Raw genomic sequence first — 18,278 nt, forward strand, 5'->3', positions numbered from 1 at the left:
AAGTATAAAGCAGAACTAATGGTTCGTTATTCCGTGGTGGATGAATGAGATGATTACGGTCTTTACGGAGACGAGACACAGAGATAAGCCCCGCCCCAAATGGTCGAGTGAGTAAACGCACGCGTTTTGGTGTGAACGCACCTTTAGTCAGTCGCATAAAACCCACTTCCCTGTTATTCTTCCTCCAGCACATGATCACTCCTGGTCATGCAGACAGAATACGTACATACGACACACACACTGGGACCGGATGAAAAGCGTTGCTAATCCTCCGTTTGTCATTGTTTTTCTTGGTTTTTCCTTTTCCCATCCCGCCGGTGGTCTCAGGCCTTTTTCCCCTCTTGAATCCGTCCTGCGCTCTCCGGCCGGTTCTGAACTGAATGATGGCCTACAGTTATTTATTGAGTGGTATCTGTGCCAAAGTGCTCCACTGTGGACTTGATGAAAGATTATTGATGTTGATTCCTCTCTCCACCGCTGTCAGTCCCCACGTCGCCTCGGGCGGGAAGCTTCTTCATTGTCTAAAAAATAAAAATCCGATCCTATCCCGCAGCAGCGTCTCCATTAGTTTCCCCTGTCAAACATTAAATCTCATTTGCAGCATAACTAAATCTCCAGACAAAACACAGCCGTGGTAAATATCATACATGGCCACTGGTCATCCAGATGATGATTCTGATACCAACTAAGAGGGATGTTGTTTTATTTTCCTTTTCTTTACCACCATAAATCCTGACTCCGGCTCTCTTTTTTTTTTTTTCCCTCTTCTTGCGTATGTTCCTCTTAACGTGAGCAGAGCACATTTCTTGAGAGGATTTTAATTGTGTCACGTCGGTGACATGCAGCAGCTTTGTGATGGCGCCCAGGCAGGCAGTGCGTGGCTCCCCGAGTCCCACTAAACATTAGTGACACCTTAATCTGAACGATTCAGTAACTACCTGAATATCAACTCTGTGTCTGATTGAATGTCTCCTGCAAGACTAGTTTTACCCCCTTGCATTTTTTAGATTTAACTTAAAAGCGTTCATCCACAAGATTGGTTTAGTTTATGATATTCTGGATCGGAAGAACACAATATATAGATTTGTCATACACAGATCGGCACAGATCTTTAGACATTGTAAAACAAATGCATGGTACCACTTTCTAATAAGGCAGCCTTCATAAAGTTGTAACTAACGGATTTTTAGAGCAACAAGCCATTAATACGAGAACATGTCGGCCACCTGGTGTCAATAATTTCTATTTATTTGGTGAAAACTCTGTACAAAAAATGTTGTTAATCTATTAATACATGCTGTAGTGTGTATCAATTTCTGATAAGCCACCAAGCTGCTGTTTAATAAGTAATTAATATCGGTTGTGAATCATTAAATCTGCAGTTGTAAGTGCTAATATTTTCCAAAAATACATAATAAATCTGGATTTCCAAAAGGTAAGGAGTCAGACGTGTCAAACAGCCAAAGGCATCTTCTTAGTCATGGATAATAACTGATCTATAAGATACAATATATATCAACTATTTTTTTTTTTAAGCCATAAGTTACAATTATAACCCATATATAAAGGAGGCCTCATTAAAAAGCATCAAGTGGTTTATTTTTTACAGTTAAATCGGCGATGACGATGACTTTATGCGAGCGCCACGTCGAGGCCGATCTCTGCACTCGGCACGTCGGAGGGGACTCTTCTTCTCTTCTTTTTAATTAGCACCTGGCAGTCACTGTGTTTTGCACATCGCCTCTAATTGCTTGGCGTGTTCGCGATAGAAAACACCGCAGACTATTTTGACAGATACAGCTAACTTTACCCTTATCGTCTACTGACACACACACACAGAGACACCGGTTCTCATTTGGGGGGGGGGCATGTCCCGGAGCGTGGACGGATGCGGACGGCTATCCCTCACTGGCGCCGGCCCTCTCACTGTCACCCTCTGTGGGCTCCGCGCCGCCCTCGGCCACCGGCAGGTAATAGCTCTGATGAGAGCCCTCCACTTTGTTTCAGAAATAATTTGCCGCTCCTGCCGCCTGCAGGGGCTGCGTGGAAATAAAAATGAATCACGCCGCTAACCTCTCCGAACCTGGCCCCCGCCGCCGCCTCCTTCTTCTTTCTTTCTTTAACCCCTTCCGCTCCGGCGGTGGCACCTTTTTTTTTCTTTTGGCCGGATTTCGGTTTCACGGTCCTCCCCGAGTTATTCCAACGCTTCGGGCGCCGCTCACAGGTGAGGAGCGCTGGAACGCCAGCTCTCCGAAGAGCTTTTAGAATAGCTGGCCTTGCCAGGAGCCCCGGTGGAGAGAGAGTAGTTAATTAAGACAAATGAATGGCTGGGCCTTCCCGTGTCCGCCCGCTCTCCCTCTCTAAATGAAACCCACAGGTCAGTAATTAGCCCTGTGTGGGAGAAGCAGGAGCCGGAGCCACTAATTGCCCACGTGCCACTGGGTTTCAGGCCCAGGTCGACGCGGAGGAAGAGTCCGAGTCATTAGGGCCTCGCGATGTAGTGTTAATATTGTGAGCATTAAAAACTTCTTCTCTGATGATGTGAAAGAGAAAGATGATCAGAGAGGCCCCCCCCTTTTATGTGAGCGAGAAATTAGAAATGCGTCCGTGCGGCAGGCTGCACGCATAAGCAGGGCATGTGTTCTCGTCCCCTCCGCTTTGTATGCGAGGCGAGGGTTCAGCAGGGGTTAACAGCATGAGCATTTAAGGGTGTTAGTCTTGCCGGCACAAAAACACAGCCACTCCATCACGAGGAGTCTGACAACCTCATTAATGTCACAATATATTCAACTCGTCCCTCCGGCACCCAGATGCTCTCCTGTCGGCCTCTCTCTATAGAGCCCGGCGCACAACAACCTTTTGAATTCCGGTCATCTGTTCAGGCCGCTCGCGCTCCTCTGGAAGCGAGGGGGGGGGGGAGCGGCGGCGGCGGCGGCGGCGAAAATATTTGTCCTGATTCTTTTCCGCAGCCGAGCGCGTCTCCACTGTTCCCACTGGTCCGGAGGAGGCCGTGTTTAGCCGCCGCGTTTACTGTGTTGCTCATCATTTCTGGCCCTTAGCAACCTTTGAAGCTTTGGGGCCCCGTTTTCTGGCCCTGTTGTGTGTGTGCGCTTTTCTTTTTTTCTCCTCTTTTTTTTTTTTTCATCCTTGTCGTTTCCCTCGAAGCCCCCCCCCCTCTTGTGTCTTTCTTTCGAGAAAAAAATATATATATCAACAACAAAATAAAATCAGCACACATCCAAATCCATCCATATCCACATAAACACCCGCCAAAGATTCCCACCCATCCCCTCCCACATGTTTATACCCTCCAAGAGTCGGACCCAATGAGGAGGGAGGGAAGGACCAAACAATCAAACTACATACCACCAAATGATAAGCATGGAGTACAAAGTAAAATAACTAAAGAAAGGTAAAAGGCATTAATGTGAAAAGTAAAAAATAAATAAATAACAACTCAACAGTGTGTCTTTCTGCTTTCTGCTGCTGTCCCTCTTCCTCTCTCTTCTGTCTCTCCCCTCTGCTTGTGGAAGTGAAGCTGCTGGCTGCATGGGAATCGGTCCCATACAAGTTTGCCCACCCCCACTGGGAAGTCTGTTCAGACTGATCAAACCCCAAGTCCCCCCCCTCCCCCTCCCTCCACCCTCCAACCAACCAACCACCATTTCTCCCCTTCACTGCCTCTATTTGATGTGTCCGCAGTGAATTTGGAGGAGGAGGAGGAGGAGGAGCCCCGGAGGCTCTGATTGTCTAGGAGGACTCAGTATGTGTTTGAGAGATGGCCGAGTGGTGGGACGGACATCCTCCTCTTCCTATGGACCAATGCACCTTTATTGCAGGCCGTCAGATTGGTCACTCTGTGGCCACTCCGTCCGCTGGCTCCGCCCCCGCCGTCTCAGTTTCCCTTCCCCTTCTTCTAGATTCCCGTTCGGCCCTTTTGTCTTTCAGGCTTGACTAATTATCCTTGTTTGTCCCTCTTTATTTGAATTCAGTCATGTGTTCTTGACTCCGTGGGCCGGGTTTAGGAGAATCATTCCGCCATTTGCCACTTAATTAAGTCAGGGTCAGGATCCATTGCTCAACGGAGAGCTGAAAGGACAGCGCTCTAATAGAATTATAAAAGAGGCCTTTCTCTACTGTTAAGGCCGCCTTTATCTCGGTGGGTTCTACGCAGTCAAATGAAAGGGGACAGGAGCCCATTTCCACTTTGCGAGCATTTAGATGTTTGCCCAAGATTACTTTCACATGAAATCTTAACGCCGTCAAAGTGAAACGATGCGTCGGCTTGGATGCGACTACGCGACGGAGGAAGCAAACGGCAGCTTGTTTTTGCGTTGAAAGCGACGAAGGCATTTTTATTGGGAACTTTAAACTCCCCTCTGTCCCCTAAGCAACAGAGAAATGTCCAACAAGCATGCGCTCGGGCCAGGGTGGGGAAATTGGTGTCTGTTGGTGCCCATGCCTGGATGTGTGTGTGTGTGCGTGCGTGTGTGTGTGTGGGTGTGTGTGTGTGTGGGGGGGGGGGGTGTATATATAAGAGTAAGCATCAGTTCAATTTCCTAAATATCCGCCCCACGCTGTGAGAATTCCCTTTCCTCTCCCTCTCCACGTCCCCTCCTCCTCTGTGCCGGCGCTTTGACATGCTAAATCTGCTGATTTTATTTTTCTTCCTCCTGTGGTGAGGAAGTGTCCTTTTCAAGGTTCTCGGTTTCCCCCCCGCCCCCACCCCCCACCCCCCGACTGTCTAAACCCGACCTCTGTTTGGTTTGTTTTTTTTCTATTTCAAACAAAAGACAGAGGCAGGATTACCATTCCACTTCCTTTCACACTCGGTCTTTCAAGTGGCAGAGGTTTAGGAATTTTTCATTTAGTTTTTTTTAAAAAGAAAACCACTGTCCGGCTGCTTTTTACTTTTTATTATTTTTCCTGTATAGAAAAAGTAGACGATGCAAAAATAACTGTGGTTGAATTCAGAGCTCCGCATCAGCAGTATGCGAGGCCTTTTTTCTCTCCTCGCAGGTCTTCGGGGCCGGTTTGGTAGCGGAGGCTAACAAAGTGTCCTCGGGGCTCCTCTCTGAGATGTTGACGTCTTCTTAATGGCTCTCCTCGGCCTTTTTGTTTCACATCTCGGTGCTAACTTTCTGCCTCATTTAGCTCATATCAATTCACTGGGCTCCACAGATTCAGCATCTCATTCATGGTCGAGCTTTCTGAAACAAACTTTGGACAACGGCTCTAAGTGATTGATTTGAACCGTGTTACAGGTTGAATTTTGTATTTATTTTGTATTTTTTTGCCTGGATTACAGTTAGTTAACCCTCCTGTTACCTTTAGGGTCAATTTGACCCCATTCAATGTTTAATGTCGGTGTTCTTTGGGGTCAATTTGACCCCAGGCTGTCAAACATCTAAGAAATATCAACTTTTATATATATTTAAAGGGCTATTTAGGTAGTCAACAAACAAACATAAAGTACCTCACGCTTAAACTTGGGAAACAATATTAATTCTAATAATTTTCTGGAGGTTTTCATTGCTGGGGTCAAATTGACCCCGAGGGTAAAATATGTTAGTAAATGTAAAGGTAACAGGAGGGTTAGGACTTAGGAGAGTTTTTCAAACATACTTTCTCCTCTTTAGGAGTAAAAAAAAAGAAGGGAAAAAACCCACTTGTTTTCAAAGAGTCCACCGGAAATAAGAGGGGAGGGCGTGCCGGCCCCTTCCTGCTCGAGTCCTCTGGTTCTAAGGCCAATTGATTTGCTAACAGGCTTGTCCTCACATAATGACTGAGTAGGGATTGATGGAGGTCTTACACCATAAAACTCTAAACCACTGCAATTGCCTGCCATTAGGGCTGTATTGTTGCTCACATAATACCCTAATATACCCTAAAGGAAAGTCTACCCATATAGTCTGATGGGTATAGGGGCTTTCTTCTCCACGTTTTCCTCCGGGTCATAATAAAAATGCACCCATATGCTTATCGCCGCAATGGAGTTCAGACTATTTGAAGATGTGGGTTAAGTTGCTTTACGAGCTTCCGGTTGGCGTTTCGCAGTTAATCAATCTGTGCTGGGGTGCTGATGAAGACCTGCACCTCTTCCATCATATCCTTAACTCCTGCAGTTAGAGCCGGTGCCGGGCTGCTCTGTGCAAGACGGACTGCTCCGTGAAGTGAGCCCGGCAGCTGACATATGAGTCTGAAAATGGTTGCTGTCTGCGGTGCGTCGGCAGCCCCGACACCGAGCTGCTATACGGTCGTAATAAAGGAGAGTGACTAATGTTGAACTAGTATTGTTAAAGACTGCCGCTGTGATTGAAACATTTGCTATTTGGGGAAATACTCAGGCCAGTTCACACGAATGGCGAGATTCCCTATTTATCTCTTTTAAATTCTATTGGTGCTCGTTTTTGGGGTTTTACTCAAGGAGGTTTTGAGCTATCACTCTGACATTATCCTAATTGCACTTTTTCAGTAGGCGCTAGATCATCATTAGAAAGTCTATCCGACAAGGTCTGTGGGTTTTGTGCGGTAAAAAGGGAACAAAATTCAGGATGGAGATATTGCCGTTGTTGTTTTGTTTTTTTTGGCTGGAAAAGTTAATTATTTTTCTAATTGTCGACGAGTCCCATGAAAAGACATATTATTGGTTTGGGTCTGTTTTGGGGATTCAAAAAGAGTGTTATTTTACATTACTGTTATGAAATGATATTCACCTTCATTGCATCATGTTGGAAACGAAAATCCCCCAAAAAGATTAGCTTAAGTAAAACCGTGCGTGTGCTTTGTGTGTGTGTGTGTGTGTGTGTGGCTACATTCCACCTTTTGTAAATCGGGTTGAACCAGCCAATAAGACGATAACTATATAATTAAATATGTAAATGTGACATTTCATTGCTCGTCTACAAGGTGGATTTTGGTAATTAAGCTGTACAGTTGTACAGTGTCAGTTTGTTGTCACTGGGACGATGATGAAATGGAATCGGAGTGAGCTTGATTGTCAGTTTGTACTTGCTGCAAAGCCTCGGCCCGTTGATAGGGAGTCCCACGAGAGTCTTGTCGCTCTCGCCGGCGTCGCTGCTTCAACTTATCCGTTCAGACGCCTCTCGGTTCTGTCACTCACCCACGGATCCAAACAACAGCCTCTTTCTGCTCCCCTTATCACGCCGGCTGACGGGGTCACGGGGTGAGTGCCACACCGGGCATGCTCACTCATTCACATATTGATATTGATTTTTTTTCTTTTTTTCTCTTCCCAACCTCTTTTCTTATTCGGACAGTTTATATGTGGGCAGAGGATGAAATGTGGGTGTGTGTGTGTGGGGAGGGGGGGGGGGGATCAAGATGGAGAGCAATAGATATAATTCTGCCTGGCGATAGAGGATGGAGCCTTCCCTCTATGCTGGAGCGAAGGAGCCCCGCATCCCCGCCGTCCCCTCTCTCCGGCTGCCATTCAGCCCCATCGATCTGACTCGGGGCCCGGCCGCCCCGAGGGAGACCGGGGCTCGGAGACACACTGCCTCTTTTGTGGAGGGGATCCACCGGTTCAGACTGACAGCCGACAGCGCTGATAAAAAATAATAAAAAAAGACGTCCCCCTCCTTCCTGTATTGTCAGCGGCAGACATGCTGTTCAAGATGTGTAACCTTTAGAGAGCCGGCCAGGCTCTCACCGTCTTGCTGTCGACCTTAATCACGAGAAAGTGGAATATCGCCCGAAGCGCCGCCGCCTTTGGCATTCTCTCATCTCTGCAGCCGATCTCGCCGTGTTATTTCCCCGCTGTGATAGAGGAGGCTATCGTGGGTTTCCTTGTGCACGGATAATTTAGAAGCATCACTTAAGTGAGTCTCTAGGACCAATTACTCCAACACTTCCCTTAGTAGTCTCCACTCTTCCTTTCCCTCATGGCTTTGTCGAAACGCCGCTGCCTCTGGCTTATGAGATGTGCGTTTTTTTTAAACGTTCTTTAACTCGGCCGCTCAACGGCTCATCGTCGTGTCCCGGAACTGACCCCCGCGGCGGCGTCCCCTGTCGTTCGCTTCTCTCCAGGGAGGAGAAGGAGCGCTGGATCCGAGCCAAGTACGAGCAGAAGCTGTTCCTGGCGGAGTCGCCCGAGTCGGACATGCCCCTGGGGCAGCAGCTGCTTCGGGCGGTGGTGGAGGACGACCTGAGGCTGGTGGTGGTGCTGCTGGCCCACGGCACCAAGGAGGAGGTCAACGAGACGTACGGGGACGGAGACGGACGCACCGCTCTGCACCTCTCCTGCGCCATGGCCAACGTGGTGATCACACAGCTGCTCATCTGGGTGAGTTGGCCTCACAGGTGGATGAGGATTGTTTTTTGGAGGCATGTGCTTTAGTTTTAGACATCCCAACAAGCAGCAGACCTCTTTAAAGTGACCAGATGTGCCAGTGTCTTATTACAAGTGTCATTACCGGGATTTTTTAAATCTTCCATAGTTAGCTGTTCAATTATATTTTCTTAAAGTTCACTCAAAAAGGAGCAGCTCCCTGAAGGAAGTAACTGCCGTTTGAATTTAAAACAACTAACTAAACTAAAATACATATCGCACCCCAAGAAAGGGCTGAGAATCAACAGACCCGTCAAATACAACATTAGCATTTATTTCCCAACATGGCCGCTTGAACGCTGTTTTAACGCTCGCCCCATGCTGTTAGGAAGATATAAGCATTAGTGAATCATCTATTTATTTATTCATTTATTTAGTCCGTTTCAGGCAAAAACAATAGAGCAATTTGAATGTTCTGTTTTAATTGCTTGAATGTTGCTGAAACCCAGATTTAAAAAAATAAGTCAAATACATTTACCTCAGTGGAAGCATGTTGAAACATGCAATATAACATGTTGTGTGACATAAATTTTAAAAAAAGTATTTTTAATTATTCAATAGATCCAAGACTTCCCAAGCAGGTCTGACTATTTCACCAAATATGATAATTAGGGCTGTCAGCGTTAACGCGTTAATCTATGCGATTAATTTGGCCGCGTTAACGCACTAAAATATTTTAACGCAATTAACGCAAGTTTTTTTTTTTTTTTTTTTACCGCGGCAGTACGGTTTGACACTGTTTCCGTTTTTAAAACAATCATTTCTCCGCGAAAATAAGGAGCAGAAATCAGTTTAAACTCGTGGATGAATCAGTCGGGTTTCCTCCTGCTCCTCCTTCCTCCCGTCTCCCCCTCTAATACGCAGAGGAACGGAGGGCGACGTGTCGGGGGACGCGGCGCGGAAAGAACTCGTCACACGAAACCTTCACCGTGATTGGTCAATCCGTTTGTCTGTCAACATTTCGGGGGAAAAAAAACCAATGAACACTCAGTAAATCACAAAGGACCTCCCACCTCACAGGTTAGGCTCATTTAGCAGCCTGTCAGTCAGAGAACCAGAGGACACGGCGCGAGGACAATGAAGCTCATTTCAGAGCTGAGATTGTTCTGGAATGTTTGATGTAGAACACGTGGGGGTGTGTCACATGCAAAAAACTTTAAACGGTGAATTTAATTTATTTTGTAAAATGTATAAAATGCCCCCAGCCTCCAGAGGGTTAACGTGACATATTTGAATGTCAGTCAGTTCCCAAGGCCACTGGTTCTGCTGCTGTTCAGTGTTAAAGATGACAGGACCAATGGGGTCTCAATATACTTTTTTTTATTTATTAATCTGATGTTTCACTGAAGAAACAATTTATCATCCACGATATTAAATACCTCGCTGGCACTGCATATGTAGGAGCCTCTTTGAAAACACAGCTCTGTGTGAAGTTTTGTGTTTAAAAAGAAGAGAAACACTTTTAACCCTTGTGTTGCCTTTGGGTCATTTTGACCCGATTAAATATTTAACCCTCCCCCCGCCTTTGGGTCATTTTGACCCGATTCAATTTTTCACCCTCCTGTTACCTTTATATTTACTAACATATTTTACCCTTTGGGTTCAATTTGACGCCAGCAATTAAAACCTCCAGAAAATTATTAGAATTAATATTGTTTTCCAAGTTTAAGTGTGAGGCACTTTATGTTTGTTTGTTGACTACCGAAAGAACACCGACATTAAACATTGAATGGGGTCAAATTAACCCGAAGGCGGCAGGAGGGTGTAATATTGATTCGGGTCAAAATGACCCGAAGGCAACACAAGGGTTAAACGGTGAATTTTTGTTTGTTTTGTAAAATGTATAAAATGAGCCCAGCCTCCAGAGGGTTAACGTGACATATTTGAATGTCAGTCAGTTATCAAGGCCACTGGTTCTGCTGTGTTCAATGTTAAAGATGACAGGACCAATGGGGTCTCAATATACTTCTTTTTTTTTTACTAATCTGATGTTTCACTGAAGAAACAATTTATCATCCACGATATTAAATACCTCGCTGGCACTTTATAGGTAGGAGCCTCTTTGAAAACACAGCTCTGTGTGAAGTTTTGTCTTTAAAAAGAATGAACTTTTAACTTTTAACTTTTAATTGCGATTAATCGCAATTTCAAACTGTGCGATTAATTAGTTAATTTTTTTTAATCGATTGACAGCCCTAATGATAATACATATATTGCCATTTTTTTAGATACAAAATATACAGTATATATTATTAATTGTCCAATAATGTCATATAACTTTCAAGTTGCTGTTGCACATAGATAGAGATGGATGGATGGATGGATAGATACTTTATTCATGACCAGGAGGAAATTTCTTTCCGTTCATGAAAGGAAATCCTGATGAATGTCTGTAAATTCCTCCGAATTTCCCTCAAATATATATATATAAAAACAATCTTCTATCTGATCTGCCTTTCATACCCGCCGTCTTCTCCTGCAGTACGGCGTGGACGTGAAGAGTCGTGACGCTCGTGGCCAGACCACGCTGTCCTACGCCCGGCGAGCCGGCAGCCAGGAGTGCGCCGACATCTTGCTTCAGCACGGTTGCCCCAACGACACGAGCAGCCTGACGTCCGTGGCCACGCCCAACATGAGCCGCCGCAACCCCAACATCAACAACAACAACGCCCAGTGCGAGCTCAACCGCAGCATCAGCATCATGTAGGAGTCGGCGAGCGGCTGCGGACGAGCACCCGCGCGAAAGAACACAAACCCGAAAACCCGAGCCCGCTCCCCCCCAGTATTTCCTCCTCTTCACCCAGAAGCAGGACTAACGGAGAGAAATCAGGAGCGCTGGACTCATTGTTTATATTCCCCTATGCCGAAAGAACTGGGTGTTCAGACATTGTACATGGTTTGTTTTATACTATTATTTTCAATTTCGTTTGAATTATATCAATCCTGGTCCGAGATGATCACGATCAGCTTTAAGCTCTTTTTGTTTTTGAAGCGCAAACCAAACAAATGACTTACTTTTGCATTCGTACCTACCTTACGAAAAGCATTTCCTTAATGCTTGAACATTTCCTTTTTATGTCTACCCCTTCTTCCGCGACGTGAACCGATTTCATAATGAGCTTGAAATGAGAAACATCCTCCAAATTTCCACGGCGAAGCATAATAACGAAAAACTGTGAGGAATAGTTGTGCAAGCGACAGAACACTGATGCGGGGAACGAAACTAAATCTCCCATGATCTCAATGGCTGTTGCGGCTTTCGTATAATGATGCATGTCTTCTACACGGCGATCTAACTCATGACATACTATTCATACACAAAGGCAAAGCAATTATAATTGAAGAGTCCAAATGATTTAGATACTTAATTAACAGGAAAATGTGTTCGGATCATCATAAAGGAGTTGATTGCAGAATTCCTATCGGGTGAAAGTGAGTCGTTTCCTTCGCCTCCCTCGTCGTGATCCTCCAGTAAAAAGTGTCCGTGTCTATAAAGGAATTAAGGGGCATAATGTTTTATGACCATCGAGCCACGTGGCTCTGTAAGCGATGCCTCTTCAATCAAAATGCATTCAGAATTGTAAACGTTTGATTGAAACAGTGAAATCGCACCATTAACAATGTCTTTGTTGGACTAATTTTCCCCCCGATTGACTAGATTGTGCTGTTGATTGTTTGACATAGATACTGGAACATCTATTCACCTCCTGTGGCCGAAGGCTGTGGACGCGGTACTCTTCTTTTGTTGCTGTGAAATACACATATGGTTGTGTGTGTGTGTGTGTGTGTGTGCATTTCTGTACAACACGTGTGTGCTTATGCGTCTTCATCTGTGACCGCGTGCAGCAGATGGCGACCACTTCTGTCCATAAACCCAGAGGAGAAAGGACAAGGGCGAGGAGACACCTGCCGTGCAAGATGAACAGAACTGTGTTTCGATGTACAGCCGTCTGTAAAATAGGAGTTATTGTTCGTTCACCTTCCCTCTGATAAGAAACAGACTCGTGACTTTCCTTTTTCCTTCAACGCGTGTGTCGGCCTAACAGTGGGGCGTTAACGAAAAGCCTTCAAAGTGACATTTAGGGATTAAAATGAGCGGAGATGCATGGAGGGAAGTGGAATTAGTTGGACTCTCTTTTTCGTATTCAACTGACATGATAAGCAGATTAATTTAAAGCGACGGTAAAAAGTCACATTCGGCGCAATATCTCCCGTGGGTTTTATGTCCCTTTTTTATTCAACTGTCGTTTTTTGAGGGTTTTTTTGACCGTCTTTGTTTTTTTTGGTTTACAAAGGCAGGATGTGTGTTTACAGAGCAAGTTTTTGTACCTTGTTTTTCGGGATTATGTTTCCTGTTTTTGAAGATGTGGTTCAAAAGAGGATGTTTGTAAATCGAGGAGAAAACAACACAGTCAAATTAATAGTTTTTACATTTATCGGAAATATGCTTTCTTGACGAGAAGGTCGACGCCGCTCTCGCCCTCGTGTCTGCGTGCTGCGCTCGGTGCTCGGTGTCAGGGGGCGATTAGCTTAGCCTAGCAAACGTTTTCTTAAGTTACTCGGTCCAAAATCATAAATTGTCATTTTAACATTTCATTTTCTTTCTTGAAAATAAGCAAACAAGAAAGAACACATTTATTGTTACGCTTCAGAGGTGTTTGTGGACTGTTTTTTTAAACCTTGGACAAGCTAACTATCTCCCTGCTTCCGGTGCTAGCTAAGCTAAGCTAACAGCCTCCTGGCTCTCGGGGCGGCTTTAGCTCAGTGGGGTAAGAGGGCCGTCCTGCAACCGCAGGTTCTTGGGATGATCCCCCTCTCTCCATTAGTTGCAAGTCCTGTGTCCTTCAGCAAGGCACTACCCCCAGTTGCTCGCGCTTCATGCCAGCCCACTGCTCAAATAACTAAAATGGATGGGTTAATGCAGAACTAATTTCCCTTTAATAATTAATAATAATAGTATTCTTTCTTTCTTCTATTCATTCTATATACTGAACGCACAGGCATCGCAGTGGCTTTGAGCTTCTCGTCTAGCTCTCAGCAAGAAAGGAAATGAGCACATTTCCCAACATGTCTTTCTATCTCTTCAAGAAATCCCTGAAAGCGACTTCAAATTCAACCAGATGGCTCCAAATTGATGTGTGCAGAGATACTGGCCTTATTTCTCATTTCTACTTGGACAACTTTTTTCAATGAGTACGTTTCAGTGTCCGAGGGGAGTTTAATGTGTGTAGTGATGACCTGAACCCTTATTCACATAATGTAGACCAGGGATTCCAAAATGTAATGGTGGTCTAATGGTGTAATAATTAATATTAAACATTCTCAGGGCTCTCAAGTGTCAATTCGGTCTTAACCAGTGGCGTCCCTAGGCTAAAGCCCCGGATGTTTTTTAATTAGCCCCGAATGTTAATTTAAAAATTTAAAAAAGATTTGGCACACAAGTGGTTAACACCAGGTCGCACGTGAAGTCATTCACCCAAAGCAGCGGAGTCAGACTGGCAGCAGGCGCGCAAGCTGCTGTCTGAGTCACTCTTCTGGGCTAAGCCCAGCGCCGCTCCCATAACGCGCATCGCTCCCCGTCAACAACTCTTCTCGGCTCGATGCCAGCCGTGATAAACGCACAGGTGAGCACCAACTCTTGCATTCTGTTGCGTCGGGATGTAGAAGGGGGTGCGTGGTCTAAAAAGTTTGGGAACCCCTGATGTAGACGATGAAGAAAACACTAGAAACCTGCCTGTTTCCCCCCCCCAGACGCAACATGGACGTGTAAATATTAGCGTGATGCTTTTCTCTGAAGACGAGCTCCTCCTCGAGAAACAAGCTAAACTGGTTCCAGGTCAACGGTCCCTTTTGACCCATGAACCATATTTTGATATGTTGTTTTGTTTCTCCTTAGGCATATTTTTAAGGTACTTCAGTTTGGTCTCGACATGAACCGAACATCTTTGGTACTTGTGTATAATGATGTACATTTGACATATTTATAATGCAGTTTGTAAATATCTTTTGTTTTGTTTTTTTTGTTTTTTTGTTCCAAGATAATTTTCCTATTGTAATTCCTTTTGCGTTGAGAGCGTGAAACGAAGCAAAAGCTAAAGAGTAACTTGTTGTATGCTTGGATGCTCGGCTGACTGTTGACCTATTAATAAACACTCAAATAAAACGATGTAGCCTTCCCTGCATTTAGGGGAAATCAACACATCTGGTGTGTGTGTGTGTGTGTGTGTGTTCGTCCATCGTCCATCCCGCTCCCGCCAAATCTCTGCATGACCCTCTGGCGAGGTCATACTCTCTTTCAAATGAAAAGTCTCAGCATCCCTTCATCAGGCGCTGCCATTTCATGTTCTTCCCCCTTCTTCGCGTTCCTTCCTCAAACTTCCTGGAGAAATCCGACGTCACCGGAGGAGTCCTGTGAATGTGTCCAAGGCAAATCACCCGAGCCTGTCTCGAGGTAAGTGAAGCAATCTCTCGCCACTTCCTGCCTGTGGGACCCCCAACAGTTGGCTGAAAGAGGATTAAGATAAAGAGCCGGGCTTAGTGTCGGGCAGCACAACGCCGTGGGGAAAAGTGAAAGGTCTCAGTGTCGAGAGGAGTCAAGCCCTCACTAATCTACTTCTTATTTCCTGCTAATCTGGTCTCGGCATATCTTCATCCCCTTCCTCTCTCTGTTGGCCGGCTTTGTCTGAGCTTCATCGCCTGGTTTCTCTTCAGTGTTTCCTCTTCCTCCCTCTGCGCTGGCTCGACATGGAGCCGCAGTCCTCAGTCACGCTTCAAGGCCCCCGAAAACTTATTTTATCAATCGGGCTTCTAACCCCTCGAGGCGCGGCCGGGGTCCCGCCTGAGCATGTTGTGGGTGTTTCACATGAAATATGCATTTCAGTGTTTCTCTGATCTCTCCTGACTGGTTTGAATTGGGCTCATTTAGAAAAAGGTGACATTTAAATATCTCTGCACCAATCGGGGATGTATGTTTTAATCGGAATCTGATGACGGATGTTTGCACCCACAAACAAACCTATTGCAGCAGATTAGTTTGGTTTTTGATTGTAAAATAAATGATCTATTTCTTTATTTAACTTAGATTGTTTCAGAAAAACAAAAATATTGTTGTACATTGAGTGATTTTTGGGATACTTTGAAGCAAAGGAAACAAGCTGGAAACATTGATATAAATTCAGCTTTTAAGATGATATTAGGTATTAGATGGTATTAGCAAATAGCTGCTTTTTACACACCCAGCACATCGAGCAACTTAAGCTTTCATTTAGCTTGTGTTCCCCTGACAAATAAAGCCCAATATTCACATTGTGAGCTATTTCCTTTTCTCAGCTGTCAAGTTGTTATTTGGTGATGGGCCGGTAGCGCTCAGTTAGTTTTTAAGAGCTTTTGTTTTCTGCTTGAAACGGTGAGACTGAAACCAAAACAGTAAAGCGAGGGTCCAAAACAAAACAATGAGATAAAAGACTCTAAAAGTTCAGGTATAAACCCATTTATGTGATCCACTGTTAATATAATAAGTTTTAACGTCTTCATGGGTTTTGAATATTAGCGTTTTAAGGCCTCGCTCAAATGATCCTAAACTGAATCGCAATTCCTTCAACATCTCGTTTGAGAAATGTCACCCTGAAAGTATCCGTGTCCCGTAATTTATGACGGCGGCCACTTGTGTTAGTTGTGGTGAGCGCAGCGCTCGCCTGCACTGCTGTGTGTTTTGATATTTCATCAGGGCCTGCTAAACAGTGAGGAGGGCTCTCTGCCGCCCACCTCGTCTCAGACAAATTGCCTCCAAGATTGCAGAGGTGGGTCTGAGGCTGATGGATGGGTACACAAAGACCTGACGAGACCATATTTGCAAACATTAAATCCATATTTCCATAAACATGTCGGGGGCTGCTTGGCCACGGGCCACTTTAACAGCCTGTTTAGCGAGCAGCCGCTGATGAGCCCGGGCGTGGAACATAAATGTTGCTTTAAGGTGCCGTTTGTCTAACATGTTGGTGTCAGCTCGTCTTCATTTGGACGTGTTGCTGCCGGTTTTCTCCTCCTCCCTTCACACTTTCAACCTCTTTAACCAATAATTATATCCACTCTGCTCCTTCCATCCGACAACCTCCGCTCTCCTGAATCCCCCCCAGACCTGAACATCCATTTATCAATTTCAGCTCCATCACGCCGGACCAGTGTATCCATGTTGCTCCTCCATGACTGACCCCAAAACTCATGTCTTCATTTCCATATCCTCGAACCTTCTCGCTAATCAGCGGATTCCAGCCCATCCCGGCCTCTCCGAGCCCTCTCCTGTCCCGCCGTTTCATCCGCACCGTGCCGTCTTCCTCCTCGTCCTCTCGCCCCTTTGTCTTACATAAACGCTCTGTTCCCATCACTCTCTCCCCCTCCCTCCTTCCCTCCTCTCTTTTTCTCTCTCTCCTTCCCCGTTGGCTTTTGCCTGCATTTCTGTTAATTTGCCTGAGAATGCATTAGCTGTAATGAAGGCTGAGGGCCGAGGGAATCCTCCAGGGTTCCATTAATCATCCCCCCTCAGACAGGCAGCCTTGATTACAAGTGGCAAGAAATTCATTAGAGCCGGGCCTCTGACAACTCTTATCTCCGCCACTAGATCTGACTCATTAGGCAGCCAAATTAAAGCTATGATGGCCCTGATGAAACTCATCGCTTGTTTATCTTGTGCGATTTGATGCATCTGCCCATACATCACTGTAGCCGCGGCCGTCCGGACCCTCCCGAGAAGTCAGGCCGTGTAGCCGACGCTTAGCAGCCTGCACTCACACGAGCAGCAAGTAATGAGCTCTCTCTCTCTCTCTCTCTCTCTCTGGCCCGCTCTGTCTCTCGCTCTGTCTCCCTGTCTCCAGGTGAGAATGGGGAAATGGTTTAATGTGTTCGCTGGAGAGAACTTCTGATATTTCAATTTGTGATTCAAGAGGCAGAGTGGTAAACGGAGACAGATACTGTCTTGAGACTGAGGTGTTCACTTACAGAGTAGCTGCAGTGGAAGAGGAATCATTAAAGCCCTTAACCCTCCTGTTACCTTTACATTTACGAACATATTTTACCCTCGGGGTCAATTTGACCCCAGCAATTAAAACCTCCAGAAAATTATTAGAATTAATATTGTTTTCCAAGTTTAAGTGTGAGGTACTTTATGTTTGTTTGTTGACTACCTAAATAGCCCTTTAAATATATAAAAAGGTTGATATTTCTTATATGTTTGACACAGTGAAAAACAGCCTGGGGTCAAATTGACCCCAAGGAACACCGACATTAAACATTGAATGGGGTCAAATTGACCCGAAAGGTAACAGGAGGGTTAAAGGATTTAACTAGTTCACAACACGCACAAAATCTGTCAGGCTACATGATATTGTTTATTGATTTGAATAAGCAACCCCTGTTACCTCACACTTCGGGATAATAGAATATGGTCTCACTCACATGGATCTCGATGACAACAAACCACCGTGACCTTTGCCTCTGAGCCGTGTCACGGCTCCACGCCGTCGCCTCGGCACGGCAGCCGAAATAGCCGTTGCACTCTGGCACGACGTCGCGGAATTGACCGTCTCTGCATTAGTCGGCTCTTGGGAGCCTAATAAAACTTCCACCGCTCCATCACATGAGCGATCCCTCCTCCAATCCCCATCCAAGTGTCACAGTCTTGACATATGAGGTGGACGGTGGAATAAACTTTACTACTCATGGCGTGCCCTGGTCACAGAGGGCCTGTTTGTGTGCTGAGGTCACAATTGAGATAACAATCGTGTGTGTGTGTGTGAGAGAGAGTGTGTGTGTGTGGCTTGAGGGAAATAAAATGTTAGATAATAACCTGTTTCCTCACATATATTCATCTTCAAACCCTCCATATTTTGGCGAATTAATAAGAGTGCTGGTGGATTTCATAAAATGAGAATAC

The 18,278-nt window shown here is 45.4% G+C and overlaps 1 protein-coding gene across 2 annotated transcripts in view; it reads left to right on the plus strand.

The window, feature by feature from the left end:
- The window catches only part of agap3 (ArfGAP with GTPase domain, ankyrin repeat and PH domain 3), a 125,231-nt gene extending 112,766 nt beyond the window's left edge, over positions 1-12,465 (plus strand). For both annotated transcript variants that reach the window (XM_056420455.1, XM_056420454.1), the window contains exons 17-18: positions 8,050-8,305; positions 10,833-12,465. In XM_056420455.1, the coding sequence (XP_056276430.1) occupies positions 8,050-8,305; positions 10,833-11,057 (481 nt within the window). In that variant the 3' untranslated portion in view covers positions 11,058-12,465. The remainder of the gene's footprint in view (positions 1-8,049; positions 8,306-10,832) is intronic.
- Positions 12,466-18,278: the final 5,813 nt, after the last annotated feature.

The sequence above is a fragment of the Pseudoliparis swirei genome, chromosome 8 (genome assembly GCF_029220125.1).
Source record: "Pseudoliparis swirei isolate HS2019 ecotype Mariana Trench chromosome 8, NWPU_hadal_v1, whole genome shotgun sequence".
NCBI classification, from domain to species: Eukaryota; Metazoa; Chordata; class Actinopteri; order Perciformes; family Liparidae; genus Pseudoliparis; species Pseudoliparis swirei.